The sequence below is a fragment of the Mus caroli genome, chromosome X (genome assembly GCF_900094665.2).
Source record: "Mus caroli chromosome X, CAROLI_EIJ_v1.1, whole genome shotgun sequence".
NCBI lineage: Eukaryota > Metazoa > Chordata > Mammalia > Rodentia > Muridae > Mus > Mus caroli.
Genome location: NC_034589.1, coordinates 140,251,640 through 140,274,620, shown reverse-complemented (window position 1 = coordinate 140,274,620; position 22,981 = coordinate 140,251,640). Strand labels below are relative to the sequence as shown.

Here is a 22,981-nt window from a genome sequence, read left to right as displayed (position 1 = left end):
ACCCTGTCTCAAAAAAAAAAAAAAGAAGAAGAAGAAGAAGAAGAAGAAGAAGAAGAAGAAGAAGAAGAAGAAGAAGAAAGAAGAAGAAGAAGAAGAAGAAGAAAGAAGAAGAAGAAGAAGAAGAAGAAGAAGAAGAAGAAGAAGAAGAAGAAGAAGAAGAAGAAAGAAAAAAAAAACAAAAACAAAAAGAAACAAAAACAAAAAGTAACTCAAATACCAAAATGTGAAACCTGAACCACTAAAAGTGCTAGAAGAAAAAATAGGCTAGGTTTTACAAGATAAAGGCACCGGAAGACTTTCTGAATAGGATTATTTGCCTAGGAATTAAAGCCAAAAGCTTCTGGACAGCTAAAGAAATAAGTGGGCTGGGGAGATGGCTCAGTCGTTAAGAACATTAATGCTCTCTAGAGGACCAGGGTTCAATTCCCAGCAACCACATGGCAGCTCACAACTGTCTGTAACTCCAGTTTTAAGGAAATCTGACACTCTCACACAGATATACATGCTGGCAAAACATTGATGCATATAAGAAAAACAAACAATTGAGAGAAGAAGCCCACAGAACAGAGAGAAGCTTTGGCAGCTACATACCTGACAAAAGATTAATATCTATGGCTTTATAAAATATTCAGAAAATAGGAGTAAAAACAGTGATGCATTAAAAAATGGGCTAATAATGTGAACAGAGAATTCTCAAAGGGAGAAATAAAAGTAGCTAAGAAGTATCTTTAAAAATGTTCATCAGGGCAGACCTGGGAAGCCTGGGAAGTGAATGTGATTGGGGTTCATGATGTGAAATTCCCAACCAATAAAAATATGAAACTAATTAAATAAAATCAATCACTAGAGAAATGCAAGTCAAAACTACCCTGAGATTTAAGCTTAACCTAGTCAGAATGCCTAAGATTAAGACAACAAATGGAGAGAACTCAGGGGAAGGGAACCTCTTTCACTGTTTATTGGTACAGTTGCAAATTCACATATATACTCTAGATATTAATGTGTGGAACTCCTGGAGGGCATCATCTTGAGTGAGGTAACACAATCACAAAGGAACTCACACAATATNTATTCACTGATAAGTGGATATTAGCCCAAAACTTAGGATACCCAAGATATAAGATACAATTTGCTAAACGCATGAAACTCAAGAAGAATGAAGACCAAAATGTGGACAATATGCCCCTTCTTAGAATTGGGAACAAAACACCCATGGAAGGAGTTACACAGACAAAGTTTGGAGCTGTGATGAAAGGATGGACCATCTAGAGACTGCCGTATCCAGGGAGCCATCCCATAATCAACTTCTAAACGCGGACACCATTGCATACACTAGCAAGATTTTGCTGAAAGGACCCAAATATAGCTGTCTCTTGTGAGACTATGCAGGGGCCTAGCAAACACAGGAGTGGATGCTCACAGTCAGCTATTGGATGGATCACAGGGCTCCCAATGGAGAAGCTAGAGAAAGTACCCAAGGAGCTAAAGGGATCTGCAACCCTATAGTTGGAACAACATGATGAACTAACCAGTACCCCGGAGCTCTTGTCTCTAGCTGCATATGTATCGAAAGATGGCCTAGTTGGCCATCACTGGAAAGAGAGGCCCATTGGACTTGCAAACTTTATATGCCCCAATATAGGGGAATGCCAGGGCCAAAAGAATGGGAATGGGTGGGTAGGGAAGTGGGGGGCGCTATGGGGGACTTTTGGGATAGCATTGGAAATGTAATTGAGGAAAATATGTAATAAAAATTATTAAAAATTTAAAAAAAAGACAAAAAAAAAAAAAAAAAGAAATAGAGTTGAGTGGTGGTGACCAAGAGGCAGAGATTGGCAGATCTCTGAAAGTTCTAGGTCAGCCTGGTCTACAGAGCTAGTTCCAGGACAGCTAAAGCTGTCTCACAACAAACAAAAATCTATGAAATAAATATACCAGATGACCTTTCAAAAACTAGTCTTTGCATATGCCCAAAGGACTTAATACCTTTTCTACAGATACTTCCTCAGCTATGTTCATTGTTATTCTAATCACAATTGCCAAGACATCAGAAACAACCTAATTGTCCTTCAACTGATGGAAGAATAGTGAATATGTGGTACATATATACCTTGAAATACAGTTTAGCTGTAAAGAAAAAACAATAATGAAATTTGCAATAAACAGATATAACTAGAAAAAATTATACTGATCAAAGTAACCCAAGATCTAAACGACAAATACCACATGTCCTCTTCCATTTGCAGCTCAAAGCTCTGAATTTTAAGTATCTTGGAGCAATAAAGTAAAAAGGGACCATGGGGGTGACAGAAGGAGTACTAGAGAGGAGAATAGCAGGATATAGGTGATATTAAGGGAGAGCGAGGGTGGGGTGAGGTTTACATGAGAGGGGAATGTCAATACAGAAAGGGAAAAATAGCATTCATTAAAAAAAGATATAAGGAATCATATCCTTTTTCATTTACCTAAAATTACAAGTAATACATTTAAATGAATATGCATAAATAGATACATAGCCTAAATATAGTTATACAATTTGGGGGAATAATACTCCCCCAAAGAGTGACAGACTATTAACAAAAACTCCAGTAACATGACTGAAAAACCACCTTTCAAGTTGTTTGTTAGGAGTTCATTACAGCACATTACTGTTGTTCTTGGTTGCCTCCCAGAGGTTGAAGTTCCTACTGTGGATGACATTATACACTTTATACCCAGGACTCAGAGAATCTGAGCTGGATCTGACCTGAAAGTGTCCTCCTTAAGGAGTAGCTTTCATGGTTCCAGAAGTTGGTATGCAAACTGCCAAGGAAGGGAAGCAAGTAATAACCCTACCCTGCTGTGAGCCATAGGAACCAAACAGCACGGCAAGATATCTCCAAGGGTACAATAATGGCTCCCCTATCTTGGTGGTAAGCAACAGGAGGGAAATTATACCTAATATTGGAAACCCAGCCAACTACCCATGGCTAGTGAGGTCATATATCTGCATTCTAAATACTTAATCTTAAACCCACAAATAAGTATAACTTTCACTTCTCATCAAAGAAGCTTCTCATTGTAACAGATGGAGACCATTATTTAAAAACAACAACTGGTCAAAATGTAGAGAACTGACTGTGAAGTGTCAAAACACAATGGATACATCTACAACATAACTCCTGCACCCAAAGCTCAGGAGATACCACAAAAGAGGGGGTAGAAAGATGATAAAAGTCAGGACCAGGAAATCTAGTCTGAGACTGCATTTCCTAGAAATGGCGGGAACCCAGAATATCTTAATAATATGACTGCCTAAACAAGACCTGAAGAACAGTACCAACAGACATGCTAATATGGAAGGGGTGAATCTTACTGGTCCCCATCCCTAGATAAAGAACTATAGGCAACTAAAGTACTGCTGAGAGAGATAGAATCAATCTTCTGGAGGGATAAACTCCCACCCACTACTGTATCTAATAACACCAAGTCAACACAAGTAAACTATGAAATCACATCTTAAAAGTAACACTAAATGGACTAAATGGACCAAGCAAGTTGTATTTATATACTTATGCAATAAAAGGAAAAGAGGCCATGAATTTGAGAAGAGGTGGGGAGGAACATGGAAGGTATTAGAAGGAGAAAACTGAGGGGGAAAAGATGTATTTATATTTTAATTAAAAAACAGATTTTAAAAGAACCCTTAAAATTAGGCCAGAAAGATGGCTCAGTGAACAAGGATGTTGCCACTAAGCCTGATAATTTAAGTACAATCACAGAAATGCACATGTAGAACAAGAAGAACAATTCCTTCTAACTTCCATAGCAGTATAGGTACATGCACATGCACATGCGTGCACACACACACACACACACAAATCAATCAATATATGTAATATGATTTTAAAAATAATAAGATTATCTCTTGAAAAGTTCAATGTAATTGGTAAGTATTTGATTTAGACAGACAAAGAAAAGACAAATACATCATATAAGAAATGAAATGGGGATAGGATTAGAGGTGAGGAGGACACAACATCTGCCCCAACACCAGAAATAACTGGGACAAGCGGGACCCAGGCACCCAGGAACTCTGCTTGACCAGTGGCACAGGTTCCTTCTGGTCTGGGCAAGTGCCCTGAGCAGACCTTGGACTCAAACTCTGCAACCAGTCCCATAACACCCAGAGGAAGCTCCACTCCCAGGTGCTCTAACATGTCGAGGACCACAGGATCACAGGATCACAGGAGTTTGGTCACACCAAGATCTCAGGGTTTCAGAGGCAGCTTGACTCCCTGGAGCTGTGACACACACAGGATCTCAGGATCACAGGATCCCAGAATCACAGGATCCCAGAGACAGCTGAACTCTGAGGAGTTCTAACACAACCAGGATCACAGAAAGGACAGGCCCTAGTCAGATATAGCCAGGGCAGGTAGCACTAAAGAAAACCTGATGGTGGGAGGCAAGCATAAGAACATAAGCAACAGAAACCAAGGTTACCTGGCATCACCAGAACCAAATTCTCCCAACATAGCAAGTCCTGGATATACCATCACACGAAACAAGCAAGATTCATATCTAAAATCACTTCTCATGAGGATGATAAAGAACCTTAAATAACTCCCTTAAAGAAATACAGGAGAAAACAGGTAAACAGCTAGAAGCCCTTAAGGAGGAAACACAAAAATCCCTTAAAGAATGACAGGAAAACACAATCATAGAGGAGAAGGAAATGAACAAAACCATCCAAGATCTAAAAATGGAACTAGAAACAATAAAAAAAAAATCACAAAGGGAGACAACCCTGGAGTTAGAAAACCCTAGGAAAGAGATCAGGAGTCATAGATGCAAGCATCACCAACAGAATACAAGAGATAGAAGAGAGAATCTCAGGGGCAGAAGATACCATTGACACAACAGTCAAAGAAAATGCAAGAAGCAAAATGCTCCTAACCCAAAACATGCAGGAAATCCAGGACACAAGGAGAAGACCAAACCTAAGGATAATAGGTATAGAAGAGAGCAAAGATTCCCAACTTAAAGGGCTAGTGAATATCTTCAACAAAATTATAGAAGAAATTTCCCTAACATAAAGAAAGAAATGCCATGAACATACAAGAAGCCTACAGAACTCCAAATAGACTGAACCAGAAAAGAAATTCTTCTCGTCACATTATAATCAAAACACCAAATGCACTAAACAAAGAAAGAATATTAAAAGTAATAAGGGAAAAAAGACAAGTAACATATAAAGGCAGACCTATCAGAATTACACCAGACTTCTCACCAGAGACTATGAAAGCTAAAAGATCCTGGGCAGATGTCATACAGACCCGAGGAGAACACAAATGCCAGCCCAAGCTACTATACTCAGCAACACTCTCAATTACAATAGAAAGAGAAACCAAGATATCCCATGACAAAACCAAATTTATACAGTATCTTTCCATAAATCCAGCCCTAGAAAACACCAACACAAGGAGGGAAACTATACCCTAGAAAAAGCAAGAAAGTAATCTTTCTACAAACCCAAAAAAGATAGCCACACAAACAGAATTCCACCTCTAACAACAAAAATAACAGAAAGTAATCATCACTTTTCTTCTTTTTTTTAATTTTACTTTTCATTAATAGCTCTTAACATCAATGGACTCAATTCCCCCAATAAAAAGACATAGACTAACAGACTGGCTACACAAACAGGACCCAGCATTGAGCTGAATATAGGAAATGCACCTCAGGGACAAAGACAGACACTACCACAGAGTAAAAGGTTGGAAAACAATTTCCCAAGCAAATGGTCCCAAGAAACAAGCTGGAGTAGCCATTCTAATATCAAATAAAATTAACTTTCAACCAAAAGTTATCAAAAAAGATAAGGAAGGACACTTCATACTGGTCAAAGGAAAAATCTACCAAGATGAATTCTTAGTTCTGAACATCTATGCTCCAAATGCAAGGGCACCCACATTCATAAAAGAAATTTTACTAAAGCTCAAAGGACACATTGCACCCGACACAATAATAGTGGGAGAGACTTTAACACCCTACTCTCAGCAATGGACAGATTATGATCATAGAAACAGAAACTAAACAGAGACACAGTGAATCTAACAGAAGTTATGAAACAAATGGATCTAAGATATTTATAGAACATTTTTCATCCTCAAGTAAAAGAAAATACCTTATTCTCAGCACCTTATGGTACCTTCTCCAAAATTAACCATATAACTGGCCACAAAACAGGCCTTAACAGATACAAGAAGATTGAAATAATCCCACACACCCTATCAGATCACCACGGACTAAGGCTGCTCTTAAATACCAACAAAAACAACAGAAAGCACACATATACATGGAAGCTGAACAATGCTCTATTCAGTGATAACTTGGTCAAGCAAGAAATAAAGAAAGAAATTAAAGACTTCATAGAATTTAATGAAAATCAGGACACATCATACCAAAACTTATGGGACACAATGAAATCAGTGCTAAGAGGAAAACTCATAGCTCTGAGTGCCTCCAAAACAAAACTGAAGAGACCTTACACTAGCAGCTTGACAGCACACCTGAAAGCTCTAGAACAAAAAAAAAGCAAATACACCCAAGAGGAGTAGAAGGGAGGAAATAAACTGATAATCTTTTTTAAGTAAACTGACTGTTACACAAGGTACACAGATATATAATGCATTTTAAATACTCTCACTATGTCAGGTGGTATCATGTAAGGGCTTTTGAATATATATATATTTTTAATTTTTATTAGATAGTTTCTTCATTTACATTTCAAATGCTATCCCAAAAGTCCCCTATACCCTCCCCCTGCCCTACTTCCCTACCCACTCACTCCCCCTTCTTGGCCCTGGCGTTTCCCTGTACTGGGGCATTCAAAGTTTGCAAGACCAAGGGGCCTCTCTTCCCATTGATGGCTGACGAGTAGGCCATCTTCTGCTACATATGCAGCTAGAGACATGAGCTCTGGGGGTACTGATTAGTTCATATTGTTGTTCTACCTATAGGGTTGCAGACCAGCTCTTGGGTACTTTCTCTAGCTCCTACACTGGGGGTCCTGTGATCCATCCTATAGATGACTGTGAGCATCCACTTCTATATTTACCAGGCACTGGCAAAGCCTCACAGGAGACAGTTAAGCCTCACAGGAGACAGGAGACAGGTCCTTTCAGCAAAATCTTGCTGGCATATGCAATAGTGTCTGGGTTTGGTGGCTGATTATGGGATGGACCTCCGGGTGGGGCAGTCTCTGGATGGTCCATCCTTTCGTCCTAGCTCCAAACTTTATCTCTGCAACTCCTTCCATGGGTATTTTATTCCCTATTCTAGGGAGGAATGAAGTATCCACGCATTGGTCTTCCTTCTGATTTTCTTGTGTTTTAATGATTCATCTTTAACATTTTATGCTCTTTTACTATGCTTAACTCCCAATGAATATTTTGCATGTTTTGAAACAATTTAGTATTCAACATTAGATATAGGATCCTCAGTTTTGGACAGTATTAAATATTCATTAATGATATTTTAGGGTATGAAAGGATATGAATATAAAAGTTGAGCAATTTTTATGTTATTTGATTCTCAAAATACTCAATATTATTAATATATTTGATATATAAAATGCACTTAAATAATAAAAAAAATCTAAGAAAAAATACAAAAAGAAAAAAAAAGGAAATGAAGTGGAACCACTGGGATCATAATAGACTACTATGAATAACTGTATGCCAGTCAGACAATATGAACAGACATGCCAAAGTGGAAGGGGTAAGCCCATGAGGCCTCAACCCTTCACAAAGAACTACAGGTAAGTGGGAATACTGAAAATAGTTTTCCCCAGGGAGGAGTCCACAAACTTGCTATCTAATACCAAATGATCAGCCCCGAAAAAATACACACAAGTAACATTATACAGACTGAGCAGGTTATATTTAGGAAAAAAATACACACACACACACACACACATATATATGCGTGTGTGTATGTGTGTATATATATATATATATATATACATATATATGTATATATATATATATATACACACACAGACACACATATATGCATGTGATAATAATTAATGAAAATAAAGAGGGCAGGCCTCAGAGGAAGGAAAGAAAAAGAACTGTATGGTATATTCTAATCATATAAGTTAAAAAAACTATATAAAATTGGTAAACTCCTAGAAAACATAAATTGTCTAAACTAACATTAAAAGAAGTTGAAATTTTCAATAGATAATTAAAAAGTAGAGAGACTAAATCAATAATCAAAAAGCTTCTAACAAAAAAGGGCCCAGGCTAGGCACAGTGGCAGCCAACTCTAATACCAGAACCACCTACATAGGGAGAAACTGTTTGGTTTGTCCCCAATCTGGTGAGTTCAGTTAAATACTTTAAATAAATTAATAGCAATTATTCTCAAACTGTTCCAAAACATAGGAAAAAAGGTATTAATTCTATAAAGTGTGCATTACCCTCATCCAAAAGCTAGAAAAAGAAAATGATACTAAAATAAAAGAAAACCATAGACACAAATCTCTTATTGACTGTTGACATAAAGCATCCTTTATGAAATATTTAAAGACTATTAAATGGATTGTATCCCATCACCAAATGAGGTCTATCTTGGAAATGCAAGAGCAGTTCAACATGAGAAAACCACATCAGTAAAAAATAAACAAGGGGCTGGCTCAGTGGTTGAGAGCACTCTGTTCTTTCAGAAGACCCCGGTTCAATTCACAGCACCCAAATAGCAGTTCACATATGTCTACAAAGCAAAACACCAAATGTAAACAAACAAACAAATAATGATAAAAGAATGGATGGACATTAGCCTATACTGAAAACAAAATTCATTAAAATGCAATATTATATCAAGACTAAAAAACATTCTTATAGGTCTGGCAAGATTGCTCAGTGGATGAATGAACTTGCTGGCAAGCCTGATAACCTGAGTTCAATGCCTTGAATACACACTTTTGAAGGAGAGAAGCAATTCTTGCAAATGGTCCTCTGACTTCTGAGTACACTTAATATTATGAATGTAATTGTGCATATAGAATGTGTAAATAAATAATAAAGGTTTAGAGTCATATAAACATTCTCAGGAAAAATATAAAGGCATGATATAGGGCATTCAATTAATATCACAGTAAGCAGTGAAAAACAGACATTTCCTCTACGATCAAGAATAAGACAGGCTGATTCAGTCAGCGGCTGGGTGGACTCAGAGGACAGTAGTGCTACTCTCATGTCTGCAAGCATAACAGAGTTATCATTAATAGTATCAGGGATTGGTACTTGTCCATGAGATGGGTCTCAAGTTGGGCCAGCTATTGATTGGCCATTCCCTTTGTCTCTACTCCCTCCCCTGAGCCTGCACTTCTTGTAGACAGGATAAATTTTGGGCTGAACGTTTTGTGGGTGGATTGGTGTCTCTATTGCTCCACTGGGGGGATCCTGCTAGGCTACAGGAGGTGGCCAGTTCAGGCTCCATATCCCCCACTGCTAGCAGTCTCAGCTAGAGTCAACCCTTATAGCCTCCTCCATCCCAGATCTCTGGTTAAGTCCTAGAGATGCCCACCCCTGCTTATTTCTGTTCACTCTCCCCCCACCCCCATGTGCTTTCCCTACACCTGATCCCTGGCCCCATTACCCTCTCCCATTCCCTCTCTCACCCAGTTCTGAAACAAACGTTGTAGAGACAGACCCACAGCCAAACATTAGCAGGTGCTCTGGAAGTCTTGTGGAAGGGTTAGGAGAAGGACTGTGAAACCCAGAGGGGATAGGGATTCCACAAGGCCAAAGAGTCAACTAACCTGGATCCTTGGGGGCTCCTAGACGATGACCCACCAGCCAAAGAGCATACAAAGGCAGGACCTAGGCCACCTCACACATATGCAGCAGATGTGCAGCTTGGCCTTCATGCTGGTCCCCAACAACTGAAGCAGGGGCTTACCCTGACTCTGTTGCCTCCGAATCCTGTTCTGTTAAATGAGCTGTCTTGTCTGGCCTCAGTGGCAGAGGATGTACCTAGCCCTGCAGTGACTTGAGGTGCCAGGGTGGGTTGGTACCCAGGAAGGACCTTCCCCTTCTCAGAGGAGAAGGGGAGGGGCAGGAGGAGAGGCAGGGCTGTGATTTGGTTGTGAAGTGACTAAATAAATTGAAAAAAGACAGGACCTCAGGATGTAGTTCAGCTAGTAGATTGTTTGCCTAATGTTTGATTCAATTCCCAATACCACATACACAGAGAGAGGGGGGTTGGGGAGGAAGAGAGAGGAAAGGGGGAAAGGGAGAAAAGGGAAAGGAAGAAAGGGAGAAAGAGGAAAGGGAGAAAGAGGAGGGAGAGTCAGGGCAACAAGAATGACAATTTTACCACTACTACTAAACACTGTACTAGAAGTTTTACACAGAGAAATTAGGATTGGGGAGGAGGTTGTAGAGTAATAGCAGTGGTCATAGTGGTCATGGAGACAGGCTCAAATCAACTGTATGGTTGTAGAGAATCAAGGAAGAATTAACTGCAAAGATGCTACTGTAGACCATGTGAGAGTAATCATGATGGTAAAATTTCTTAAACTGATTCAGAAAAATTTCACATACTGCTGTGATTGTATGAGAAATAACCCCTATAGGCTTACGTGTTTGACTGGCACTGTGTGGAAGGTTGTAGAATCTTTAAGAAATAGTTTGTTGCTGAAAGAAGTGGGTCAGTGGAGGAGGACCTTGAACTTCTATTGCTTGGCCCTGATTCCTGTCTATTGTCTGCTCCCTGACTGGGGATGCAATATGACAAGCTCATGTTCCTGCTGTCCTCCCTTCTTTACCATGATGCACTGTACTTTTTCAAATCATTAACCCAAAGTAAACCCTTCCTTCGTTAAGTTGCTTCTCAACAATCATTTGATCATGTAACAAAATACAGAAAACTGGTGCTGAGAAGTGAGGTTGTTTACTATTATAAACCTGCTAATATCTAAATATCTTGGGGTAACTCTAACCAAACAAGTGAATGACCTGTATGACAATAACTTTAAGACTCTCAAAAAAAAATCTAATAAGATCTCAGAATGTGGAGAGATCTCCCATGCTCATGGATTGGAAGAATTAACATAGTAAAAATGGCCATCATACCAAAGGCAATCCCCATCAAAATCCCAACACAATTCTTCAAAGACATAGAAAGAGAAATTCTTAAATTCATCTGGAAAGGCAAAAAGCCCAGAATAGCGAAAACAATTCTTAACAATAAAAGAACAACTGGGGGGAATCAGCATCCCTGACCTCAAGCTTTATTACAAAGCGATAAAAATGTTATTGGTACAGAGATGGACATGTTGATTAATGAAATAGAATTGAAGACCCAGAAATAAAACTTCACCCTTATGGTCACTTGATCTTTGACAAAGAAGACAAAAATATATGATGGAAAAAAGAAAACATCTTCAATAAATGGTGCTGGTCTAACTGGCTGTCTGTATGTAGAAGAATGAAAATAGACCCATATTTGTCACCTTGTACAAAGCTCAAGTCCAAATAGATCAAGGACCTTCACATAAAACCAGATACACTGAATCTAATAGAAGAGAAAGTGGGAAAGAGCCTTGAACTCATTGGCACAGGGGGAAATTTCCTAAACAGAACTCCATCGGCTCATGCTCTAAGATCAACAATTGATAAATGAGACCTCATGAAACTGGAAAGCTTCTGTAAGGCAAAAAACATAGTCAATAAGACAAATCGGCAACCTACAGATTGGGAAAAAAATCTTCTCTAACCCCACATCCGACAGAAGGCTAATATCCAAAATACATAAAGAACTCAAGAAGTTAATCACCAAAAAGACAAACAACACAATCAAAAAATGGGATATAGAACTAAACCGAGATTTCACAGCAGAGGAATCTCGAATGGCTGAGAAGCACCTAAAGAAATGTTCAAAGTCCTTAGTGATCAGAGAAATGCAAATCAAAATGACTCTGGGATTCCACTTACACCAATCAGAATGGCTAAGATTAAAACCTCAGGTGATAACACATGTTCGAGAGGAACACCCCTCCAATGCTGGTGGGATTGCAAACTGGTACAACCACTCTGGAAATCAATCTGGAGTTCCTCAGAAAATTGGAAATAGATGTACCTGAAGATCCAGCTATTCCACTCTTGGGAATATACCCAAAAGATGCCCCACCATGCCACAGAGGCACATGTTCCACTGTGTTTATAGCAGCCTTATTTGTGATATCCAGAAGCTGGAAACAACCTAGATGTCCCATGACAGAAGAATGGATACAGAAAATGTGGTTCATTTACACAATGGAATACTACACAGCTATTAAGAATGAGGACATCCTGAGTTTTTCAGGCAAATGGATGGAACTAGAAAATATCATCCTGAGTGAGGTAACCCAGACCCAAAAGGACATGCATGGTATGTACTCATTAATAAGTGGGTATTAGCCAAAATAAAGAAATAAATAAAAGTACAGAATACCCAAGATACAGTTCACAGAATTAAAAAAGCCCAACAAGCTGAAGTGCCCAAGTTAGGATGTCTCAGTTCCACTTGGGAGAGAGAAGAAAGCAATCAAAAGTGGGGAGGGAGGGAAGGACCTGGAAGGGAAAGGGGATGGGGTGGAGTGGGGTGGGGGAGAGGAAACCTGATCTGGTATTGGGTGAGGGAAAAGGACTGAAAGTCTGAGGGTCAGCAGAAAGAATGGAAACAGGCAGTCTCAGGAAATATGAGGTTGGGGGACACTTCAGAATGCACCAGAGATCTAGGAGGTCAGAGACTCTCAGGAATCAAAGGGAGGGAGCTTAGATGAAATGCCCAACAGTAGGGAGAGGGAACTTATAGAGCCACCTCCAGCAGGAAGACAGGACATCAAGTGAGGGATTGGGTTGCCATCCCACAGTCATAACTCTGACCCATAATTGTTTCTGTCTGAAGGAATTACAGGGATGGAAATGGAGAGGAGCCTGAGGAAAAGAAGGTCCAGCAGCAGGCCCAAAATGGGATCCAGCTCAAGGGGAGGTCCCAAGGCCTGACACTATTATTGAGGCTATGGAGAACTCAGAAAAAGGGACCTAAGCATGACTGCCCTCTGAAAGACCCAACAAGGTGCTGAAAGAGTCAGAATCGGATATTTGCACCCAACCAATGGACAGAAACAGCTGACCCCTGTGGTTGAATTAGGGAAGGCTGAAAGAAGCTGAAGAGAAGGGCGATCCTGTAAGAGGCCCAGCAGTCTCACTTAACCTGGACCCCAGCGATCTCTCAAACACTGGACTACCAAACAGACAGCATGCATCAACTAATATGCGGCCCCCAACACACATACAGTAGAGGACTTCTGGGTCTGTGTTCATTCAGAGCTGATGCACCTAACCCTCAAGAGACTGGAAGCCCCATTGAGTTTAGAGGTCAGGTGGGGTGGAGGTATGGGATGCAGAGCAGACGAAGGGTGGAATGGGGGTGCAGGGAATGGAATATGGAGTGTAAAAATAAAATTAAAAAAATATTTACATAGCAGAGAGCTAGGCCTAATGCAAACACACACACACACACACACACACACACACAGACACATACAAAAACTATCTGCTAATAATGGGTTAGTAGGACTTTTAAATTTTTTACTTAATTTAGTGTATAGGTGTTTTTGCCTGTATCTATGTCTGTGCAACGTGTTCAATGTGTCCAGAGACCAGAAGATGGTGTCAAACTTCCTGGAATTGTAGTTACACTTGCTTGTGAGCCTCCATGTGGTTGCTATACTCCTTGCCTGAAGCTTTCCTTGGCAGATCTTATAGTTCTGGCTTCTCTAGAACCCTAGGATTTGTATTGTAACTTGGACCTTTTCACCTAATAGCTTCACACAGTGGCCTATTGTATTTCCTTGCAGGGACTCCAGCCCTGCCACACATTGTCTGGATTCAGCCACATGTGGAACCATGGTGCAAAACTTGATCACTTCCTCAATCCTGAATTTTTCATGCCCCCAAAACTAGTATCATGTGGGTGACACTGCCTTGTTCAGCTGCCAGCTCAAGATATATATAGTCCCTCTTAGATCAAAGATATAGTGGCTTTTGTATGTTTTAGTAACTGAATCTTGGAAGCATTTTTTATGAAGCTTTTTTTAAAATCAGGAACCCCATTCAGTGCTATTGTCAGTCCTATCCCTGTCTCAAAATGAATTTGTATATTCACTAGTTGTAGCCTTGGTGGATGAGTTCACCCTTAGGATAACTTCCTATCTATCATCTCAGTACTCCTTTATTAGTGTTAGTCTCTTTAACAAAACCATATCTACTTTTATTTCTTCTGTGGCCACATTTTAAAACTCCATCAGGCTACTTTTTGCATCACACTGCACACTTTTCATATCTTTATGCACTACCTGGTTGAGAAGAGCAAGAAGTAACCAAGACACATCCTAACCTGAATGCTATCCTGGCTTGGGATTTCTTCCACCAAAAAAAGTATTCAACTTTTCTCAGGATGCTGCCAGAATACAGCCAGATCAATTGATAGAATATGAATGGCCCCTAGGCTAGGTCCCGATAGAGACTTTGTTCCCTTCTGAAGCCTCAAGAACTGGTCCTCCAAGGTCCATAGTTCTTTTGGCATTCCGTTTTTTTGTTTTTTGAACCCCATTAAAATGTCTCATTTTGCTTTTCTTACAGTATTTGAGGGGTTTTCTATTCTATATCTCCAAAAATCTTTTACATTCCTCCTACAAACCAGTTCTAGAGGCCCATGAACTGCAGGGCCGGAGGGATGGCTCTGTGGCTAAGAGCTGAAAGTTCAAGTGGCAATGCCTTTCTTTACAGTATTATGGTTACTTCAAGCTCTGCTGGCAGTGGCAGAAAATGATGATCCACAGGATACAGTAGTACCAAATCAGTAAACACAAAATATAAGAAATACCTTGGCTTTGGGTACATGCCTATGACAGATTCCAAATTTCTATGCCAGAATACCCACACATACAAACACACACAAACACACACACACACGAAAGAAAACCTTTGTGTTAAGGCTGTGATAGGAATGAAGTAATAAAGGTCTGTTTTAAAAATCATAGGATACGGAGACCAAAACAGAAGTACTTCTGAGTGACAGGCACAGAGTGTTGCTAATAATCAAGCTTGCTTCATTTTATAGAGTACTAACATTTATTACATTTTAGAATTAGAATTCTGTATAAATTTCTCTTAAACTAACATCCTTATCTAATAATATTATATAAGGACTACTAGAAATTGCCAAATTCCTGCTTATAAACAAAACTTTATAGATATCTGTCTAAAACTTAAAAAGGAAAAAAATTACATTGAAAAGGCAAAAATAAAATCATCCCTATGTATACAAAATTCTAAAGAACCTACCATAGTTGGGTTGGGGGTTGGGAGTTTGGGAGTGACATTATAGGTAATAACAGAACTCTACAAAGTTGGAAAAAAGTTATGATCAACATATAAGAATTAGTCTTGTTTCTATACATTAGTAATAACTAATATATAAAGGAAATTAAGAAAATTGTATTTCTAGAAATATCAAAAGTGAGGAGAAATAAATCTAACAGAGGAAATATAAGAGGTAAAAAAAAACCTACAAAGGCATAAATAAATGTAAAAACATCCAATCTTAGTATTAAGACATCTAAGGTTGGATGTCTTAATACTGTCAAGACATTAATAGTCCCTAAAGTGATCTACATATTTAATGCAATCCCTTTCAAAGCAAGTTCGTAGAAGTGGAAACGTTGGTTCTAAAATTTGAACGGAAAGCAATGAACCCTTAATACTCAAAACAATTGGAAACAGAATTCAAGAACATATCAAAAGATTATCCTCTGTAATCAAAATTGATTTTACTCCAGAGATATAGAGATGGTTCAACATATAAAATTCAATAAACATAATCCACAACATAGACTATAAAGGACATAAACCCCTGAATCATCTCATTAAGTGCAGAAAAGTCCTGTGACAAAATTTAAAATTCCACAATGATAAAAGTCCTGGAGAACCTAAGGATACAGGAGATTTATCTCAAAAATAATAAAGGCAATGTACAAGAAGACCACAGCCAACATCAACCTAAATGGTGAGAAACTCAAAGCATTTCCACTAAAATTGGGAATAAGACAAGGTTGTTCACTCTCCTGACTCCTGTTGAACAGAGTACTTGAAGTCTTAGCTAGAACAATAAGACCAGTGAAGGAGATAAAGGGAATACAAATAAGAAAGGATGAAGTCAAGGTATCTACTTTTAGATGATATGTTTCTATATGTAAAAGACCTTAAAGATGTCACCAGAAACCTCCTACAGCTGATAAGTATACTCAGCAAAATAGCAAGATACAAAATTAACATAAAAATCAGTAGTCTTCCTATATATAAATGACAAGCATACTGAGAAAGAATTCAGAGAAACAATACCTTTCACAACTACCTCAAAATATCTTGGAATACTCAAAAGAAGTGAAATTTTGTACAATCAAAACTTTAAGACACTGAAAAGAAAAACTGAAAGAGACAACAGAAGCTGCAAAAACTTCCCATGTTTATGGATTGGCAGAATGAATATTGTGAAAACAGCCTTCTTGCCAAAAAGCAAGCTACAGATTCAATAAAATCACCATCAAAATTCTAATACAATTCTTCAAAGAAATTGAAAAAACATTCTTAAATATCATAAGTGAAATACAGAAGTCCCAGGAGAGTCAAAAAGTGCTGAATAACAACAAAAGTTTTAGAGCTATTATAATCCAGGATTTCATATCATAATATAGACTCATTGATCAACAGATTAAATTGCAGATTCACAAATAAACACACCTGAGTCTTGATAAAGAATCCACTAATACTCAGAGAAAAGACAGCTGGTCAAACTAGATAGCTACCTGTGGAAGAATGAAACTGGATCATCACCTTTTATGTTGCACAAAACGTCAACTCCAAATGGATTTAGGAACTTAACATAAGGCCTGTTACTCTGACCCTAATAGAGTAGATATGAGGGAGTATGTTTGAACTCACTGGTATAGGAAAGGACTTTCTGAACAAGACCATGATAGTATAGGCATTAAGACCAACAATTAATAATTGAGGCCTCATGAAACTAAACAGTGTTTGTACAGCAAACATTGTTTGCTTGAATGAGTAATTGAGTAATGAGGCAACCTACAGAATGGAAATTTTTTTTTATCAGATTTCTGTGGTAGTTTAGATGATAATGTCCTATATATACCCGTTTGAATATTTTGTCCCCAATTGGTGGAACTGTTAGGAAGGAATAGGAGGTGTCACCTTGTTAAGGGGTGTGTCACTGGGGGTGGGCTTTGAGGTTTCAACAGAATTGCGCCATGCCCAGTGTACTCTCTGTCTCCTGCTTGCAGTTTAGATGTGGGCTGTGTATCAGGACGATCAAAAGTTTGTGGCTACCTTGGGTTACTTAATAAAACCTGCCTCAAAAAGAACAATATTGCAATCTTCCTGTAAGGAGGTGACTTGATGATGATACTATGATGTACAGAAAAGAGCAAACCAGAAAAAAATGAGGCAAGGAGATAGTCAGGAGTCTGGAACTACAATAGCAAAGACTAAAAAAAAAAAAAAAAAAAAAAAAAAAAAAAAAAAAAAAAAAAAAAAATACTCTATCCACTTCCTGCATCTGCATCTACTCTTCTGTCTTCTCCCCAGTAGCTCTCAACTATATGAGACCTGTACAGACATGAGAAGAAATACACAATGTTCCTCTCTAAGAAAAAAAGGGAATATATAAAAAATAACCTAACAAACACAGAATAAAAAGTACTAAAAGGAAGCCAGGTAGTGGTAGCATATGCCTTTAATCTCAGCACTAAGGAGGAAGAGGCAGGTGGCTCCTCGAGTTCAAGGCCAGCCTGGTCTACAAAATGAGTTCTAGGACAGCAAGGGGTACACAGTGAAACCCTGTCTTGAAAAAAAAAAGGAAGAGAAGAAGGAGGAGGAGATGATAATGATCAAGGAAACAATAATAAAACAATACAAAAAGAACTACAAATCCATAAGAAATTTTTTTGAAAAGAGAAATAATTGAAAGAATGAACAGATAGCTCAGAGAAAATGAACAAAGGATCAAAAAATTATATAAAACAAAGAAAGCACAACCTTTAGTTAGAGAACGTAAATGATTTATAATATCCACCCACCATAAGAATGTAAGGAAAAGGGTATTTCTCATACACTATTCATAAACTGATCCTTTTGAGACATAGTTTGACACTATCAGTATGTATCTTGTATATAATCTTTAACTCAACAAGTTTTCCTATTCTAGAGAGATATTTCCTGGCAAAATAGACATAAAAAGATTATTGCAAGGATTTTTAATGCAATAAAAAACCCTTAAGAACAACCTAAATGTCAAATAGAGAAAGAAATAAACATTGTGATGCTACAGAATAGTTTGCAGCAAGCAAACCTGTATGTGCTGAAGCAGATCTCTATGTACTGATTTTGAAAGAAATCCAAGCAAACTGCAGAGCTACACACATTAAACAAAACTATACACTGTATATATATGTTTACATGTAAGTTGTATGAACACAACAAAAAGAAAATATGCTCAGAAAGAAAAGTATCAGGTCTAAGGAATTTTGGCTCTCTCTAGGTTTTAGTCTCTGTCAATTAAAATTACATTTATATAATTTTGAAAACAGTAAAAAAAAATCAGCATTATTGTTACCTACATTATATAAACCAGTGCTTTATTCATTATATTATTCCAAAATCATCATATTTTAGGATTTGTTTCTTATATATGTAAAGATCCATGAAGGTCATTTCAGTTTTCCATTGATACTTGAAGGGAATTGACTTCAGAATGTCCTCCTTCATCAGACAAAACTCATGTGTACTTAAGTTCCTTATATAAAATATTATTATATTTGTATACACTCCATGCTCTTCAATAATTTACTTTGAATGTAAATAGTTGTACTATACAAGTTAGAGGAAAATGGAAAGAAGAGTCTATACATGTTCAATACAGATGTGATTTTTTCCACATTCTTTTATCCATGGATGAAACAATGGATATGGAATGCTCAGCTATGGAGACCTGATGGTATATACCTTTGCAAGAAATGAATTGATTAACATAGAACATTAAAAATACAGATGATAACAGTCAAATAAGCAAGAGAGGAAATGAGTTTGCTGAAGTGAAACATAATAGTACCAAAACCAGATGACAGCTAATTATAAGAGAACTAACTATACCACAATGGAGGACTTGCCATGAGAAAGGCACTATAGGCCTAATGCTGGGTCTAAATATAATCTCTTAATTCTTACAACAACTTATGGGGATACAGATAACTGACATTTTACAGAGCAAGAAAACATGGCTCAGAAAAAAAAATAAGTATCTAGCTTAAGGTTGAGACCTGTGTTCACTAGAGGCTATTTTCTCTTAGAGTTAGGATTGAGATTGGGCTAAAGTGAACTCTTTGATCTAGCCTAATATTCTAACATGTTCTTACTATACTCAGCATCCTTGAAGCATGCTCCCAAGCTGTCTTGCTCATCAAGACTGGCATTCTCCTCCTCTTCACTCTCGTTTTTCCAGTATGCTGGCCTCTTGATGGGCCGCTTCCCTGGGGTGCGCTGGGAAGCAGGACTACTAGACACAGTGCCCAGCCCACTGCTGGAGCTCCCGCTGCTTCTTTCTTGCCCTCCAGTCCACCAAGCCTGCAGACTGGAGGTAGCTGGTGAGGATGATGAGGACTGCAGGTTGGCCATACACAACATGCCCTGGATGGCCTCTTGAGTGCTGGGGGAGGCTGGGGCCTCACTGGAAAGGACAAAGGAGAAATACTGGGGAAGTTATTGTAGCCAGAAGAAACCAATTGTCAGAACACTCAGGAAGAATAGCTATGGCAATCAAGGTATTACAAATGAAAGAACCATCCATGGTTAAGAATGAAGATAATACTAAAATCTGTTTTCATAAAAAGCGAATTTTGCCTCAGGTCTCTGTAAAGACAAGCAATGTGGAGAGACAGAATCCTCTTTTCACCATCTATGCTGCATTATTTCCTTTTATTAACAATTCTCTTTCTATGACTCTCCCTGGCCCATTTCCAAAGTACTTAAAATTGATTCTTCCTCAAGTCTACGTATCCTGTCACTGCCATCTCTGAAGATTTTAAGGACAGTTTTCACATTCACATTATTCTTTCAGCATAAATATCCTTGTTAATTATCTGTCTAATTGGTTCAGTAATGGGCATGGTGGTACATGGTGAGTCTGTAATATCAGCACTCACTTGGAGGCAAGGCAAAAAGTACTAGGAGTTCCAGACCAGCCTGGGATAAATACAGAGACCATGTCTCAAAAACCCAAAACATATAAAAATGCTCAACAATTAGCTGGCCTAGCCCTTTGGGTGGTACTCTTTTGATAGCCTAGAAAATGAAGATTACTCACGTGAGGGCAGCATAGTCAGGTCCCCCCACCTGCCTGCTGGCCTTAAGTAGATCAAGAATTCCACCAGCTCCACTCCCATTCCCAAGCTTGCTTTCAACCCCTTCCACCATGTCCTCATCTGTGGTATAGTCCTCCTGTTAAAGAAAAAATATACTGCCTCAATTGTACAGGGCAGGTCTGGTAAGTTTCTAGTACAGGTTTGACAGTGTGAGTCCTAACATCCTATATGTAGACCATCTATTATGCAGTACATTTATCATTCCATTTTAATCTTTAAAATCTTTGTAAAGCACTATGATTTCTACTTGATAGACAAGCAATCTAGGAAACAATGAATTAAAAGAATGTGTGAAGGGACACATCATAAACTATAAATCATATACTCTCTTCCCTAAGTGATACTGTCTTTTATTTAATATTTTAAAATATTGTAACTCAATTATAATCTTCCATTTATATGCTGGTCAAAACTTAGCATCCAATTTGATTTTTTTCACAAGGACAGAAATTGAATCCAGGGCTTTGCACAGGCTAAGCAAATGCTCTACAGTGAAGAATATCCCTACCCTAGCATTCAGTATTTATCTTCTATTTCAGAAATTAAATGCACAATATGTTTGTCCCTTTGCCAGATCTAGGACACACTCCTACCTCAATGTCAAACTCAACTTCTCCAGGTTCACGAATTCGGTTGGGGTCAGAGCAAGGTTTTGCACGGGGCAACTTCCGGGGAAATTCTAAAATACAATGCAATATATTAGTATGAGGCAAGGTTATGATGCATCTGAGCCAAACACTCAAAGGAAGCAAAATAAGAATATAATTTCCAATGGGTGGCAGTGTGCACACTTTTAATCCCAACATTGGGAGTTAGAAGAAGGTGTATATCTGAGTTTGAAGCCAGCCTGGTCTACAGAGTGAGCTACAGGACAGCCAGGGCTACACAGAAACCCTGTCTTGAAAACAAATAAACAAACAAAAATGCTTGGTAAATCTAAAAGCCATAAAATTCAAACCTAAAACAAGTGTGAAATGGCAGGACAGATAAAAAATAAAACAGAAACATACTTGATCTTATTAACAGGTTCGCCTTTTCCTTTCCCAATCTCTCATCAATCTGCAGCTCATCATCTGAATCCAAGTCAAATTCATCTCCCATGACCTGTTCTGCTACCAGTCTTGCACTGTCTACCTTCTTTGCAATTTTGGCTCTCCGAGATTTGGATACACTCTTCATCCTCTTCGTACTAAAAAAATGAGAACAAGACCATGAAATGAGGCATGGTAGGGCTAATGAATCAATGGTAGAATGCATGCTTAACATGTGCAAATTCCTCAATCGACACTCATTACTTTCCCCCAAAGGTAATTCTCCCTAAGTTATTACACAATGTAATCCTCATCAAAATGCACTGTTTTATTTTTGTAAAATTTGGCATGTACACGAATACCGCTTTTAAATCATTTCCACTAAGTCACTCCTTCATGTTCCCCTACTCCATCTCAAATTCATAATCTCTTATTGTCGCTTATGTTACAATAATAACTTACACACACAGAAATACAGCCTACTGATCCATATAGTGCAGACTGTATGTTTATGTGTTTAGGGCTGTAGTGCTGCTTGTATGTTTAGGTCTTTAAGACTGGTCTCATGGGGTTGGATAACCTATTAGGGGCCCCCTTCCTGGAGAAGAATGATTATCTCTTGCCTGTAGCCCTTCATCTAGGCTTAAGATCTTGTGTGACTGCCCTTACTCATGTTGGGATGACAACTGTTGTAGCCATCACACAGGTCTTGTTTAGGTGACCATATTAAAATTAAATTCTCAAAAATTACTACAAAAATAAATGATCAACTGTTCTTAGAACCAACAAATGCATTATGTATGTGTTTGGTACTATCAAAAAATAAAACTTGACATGCAAAGGAAGGGCCTAAACTAGGTAATACTTCTTTAAAAAAAAAACAGCACTAAAGAACTTAAATGACATAGTCTCAAAACTGGTAAAGTAATTGAGGTACTATGAGACTGGCATAAGAATAAACATATATGCTGGGCATGCAGGTGTATCCCAATGCTTTGGAAACAGAGGCAGGCAGATCTCTGTGAATTTGAGGCCTGCCTGGTCTATGTAGCAAAATCCAGGGCAGTCAGCATTATATGGTAAGACATTGTTCTAAGACACTGTCCCCTGGGTGGAGGCTTACACCTTTGATCCCAGCACTCCGGAGGGAGAAGCAGGCAGACATCTGAGTTTGAGGTTAGCCTGGTCCGCACAGAGAGTTCCAAGACAACCAGGGCTACACAGAAACTCTGTCTTAAAACAAAACAAAAAGGCAATGTCTCTTAAAAATTAAACTAATAAAAGAATGGATGTAGGCAGATAAATGGAACAAAACAAAACACCCATGGAAGGAGTTTCAGAGACAAAGCTTGGAGCTGAGACGAAAGGATGGACCATCTGCCATATCCAGGGATCCATTCCATAATCAGCT

At 38.4% G+C, this 22,981-nt stretch overlaps 1 protein-coding gene across 5 annotated transcripts in view; it reads right to left on the bottom strand.

The window, feature by feature from the left end:
- The window catches only part of Phf8 (PHD finger protein 8), a 103,546-nt gene that overhangs the window by 20,290 nt on the left and 60,275 nt on the right, over nucleotides 1-22,981 (bottom strand). For all 5 annotated transcript variants that reach the window (XM_021153035.1, XM_021153037.1, XM_029473205.1 and 2 more), the window contains 4 exons: nucleotides 21,550-21,728; nucleotides 21,133-21,218; nucleotides 20,482-20,615; nucleotides 19,535-19,845 (listed from right to left, as the gene is read on the bottom strand). In XM_021153035.1, the coding sequence (XP_021008694.1) occupies nucleotides 19,535-19,845; nucleotides 20,482-20,615; nucleotides 21,133-21,218; nucleotides 21,550-21,728 (710 nt within the window). The remainder of the gene's footprint in view (nucleotides 1-19,534; nucleotides 19,846-20,481; nucleotides 20,616-21,132; nucleotides 21,219-21,549; nucleotides 21,729-22,981) is intronic.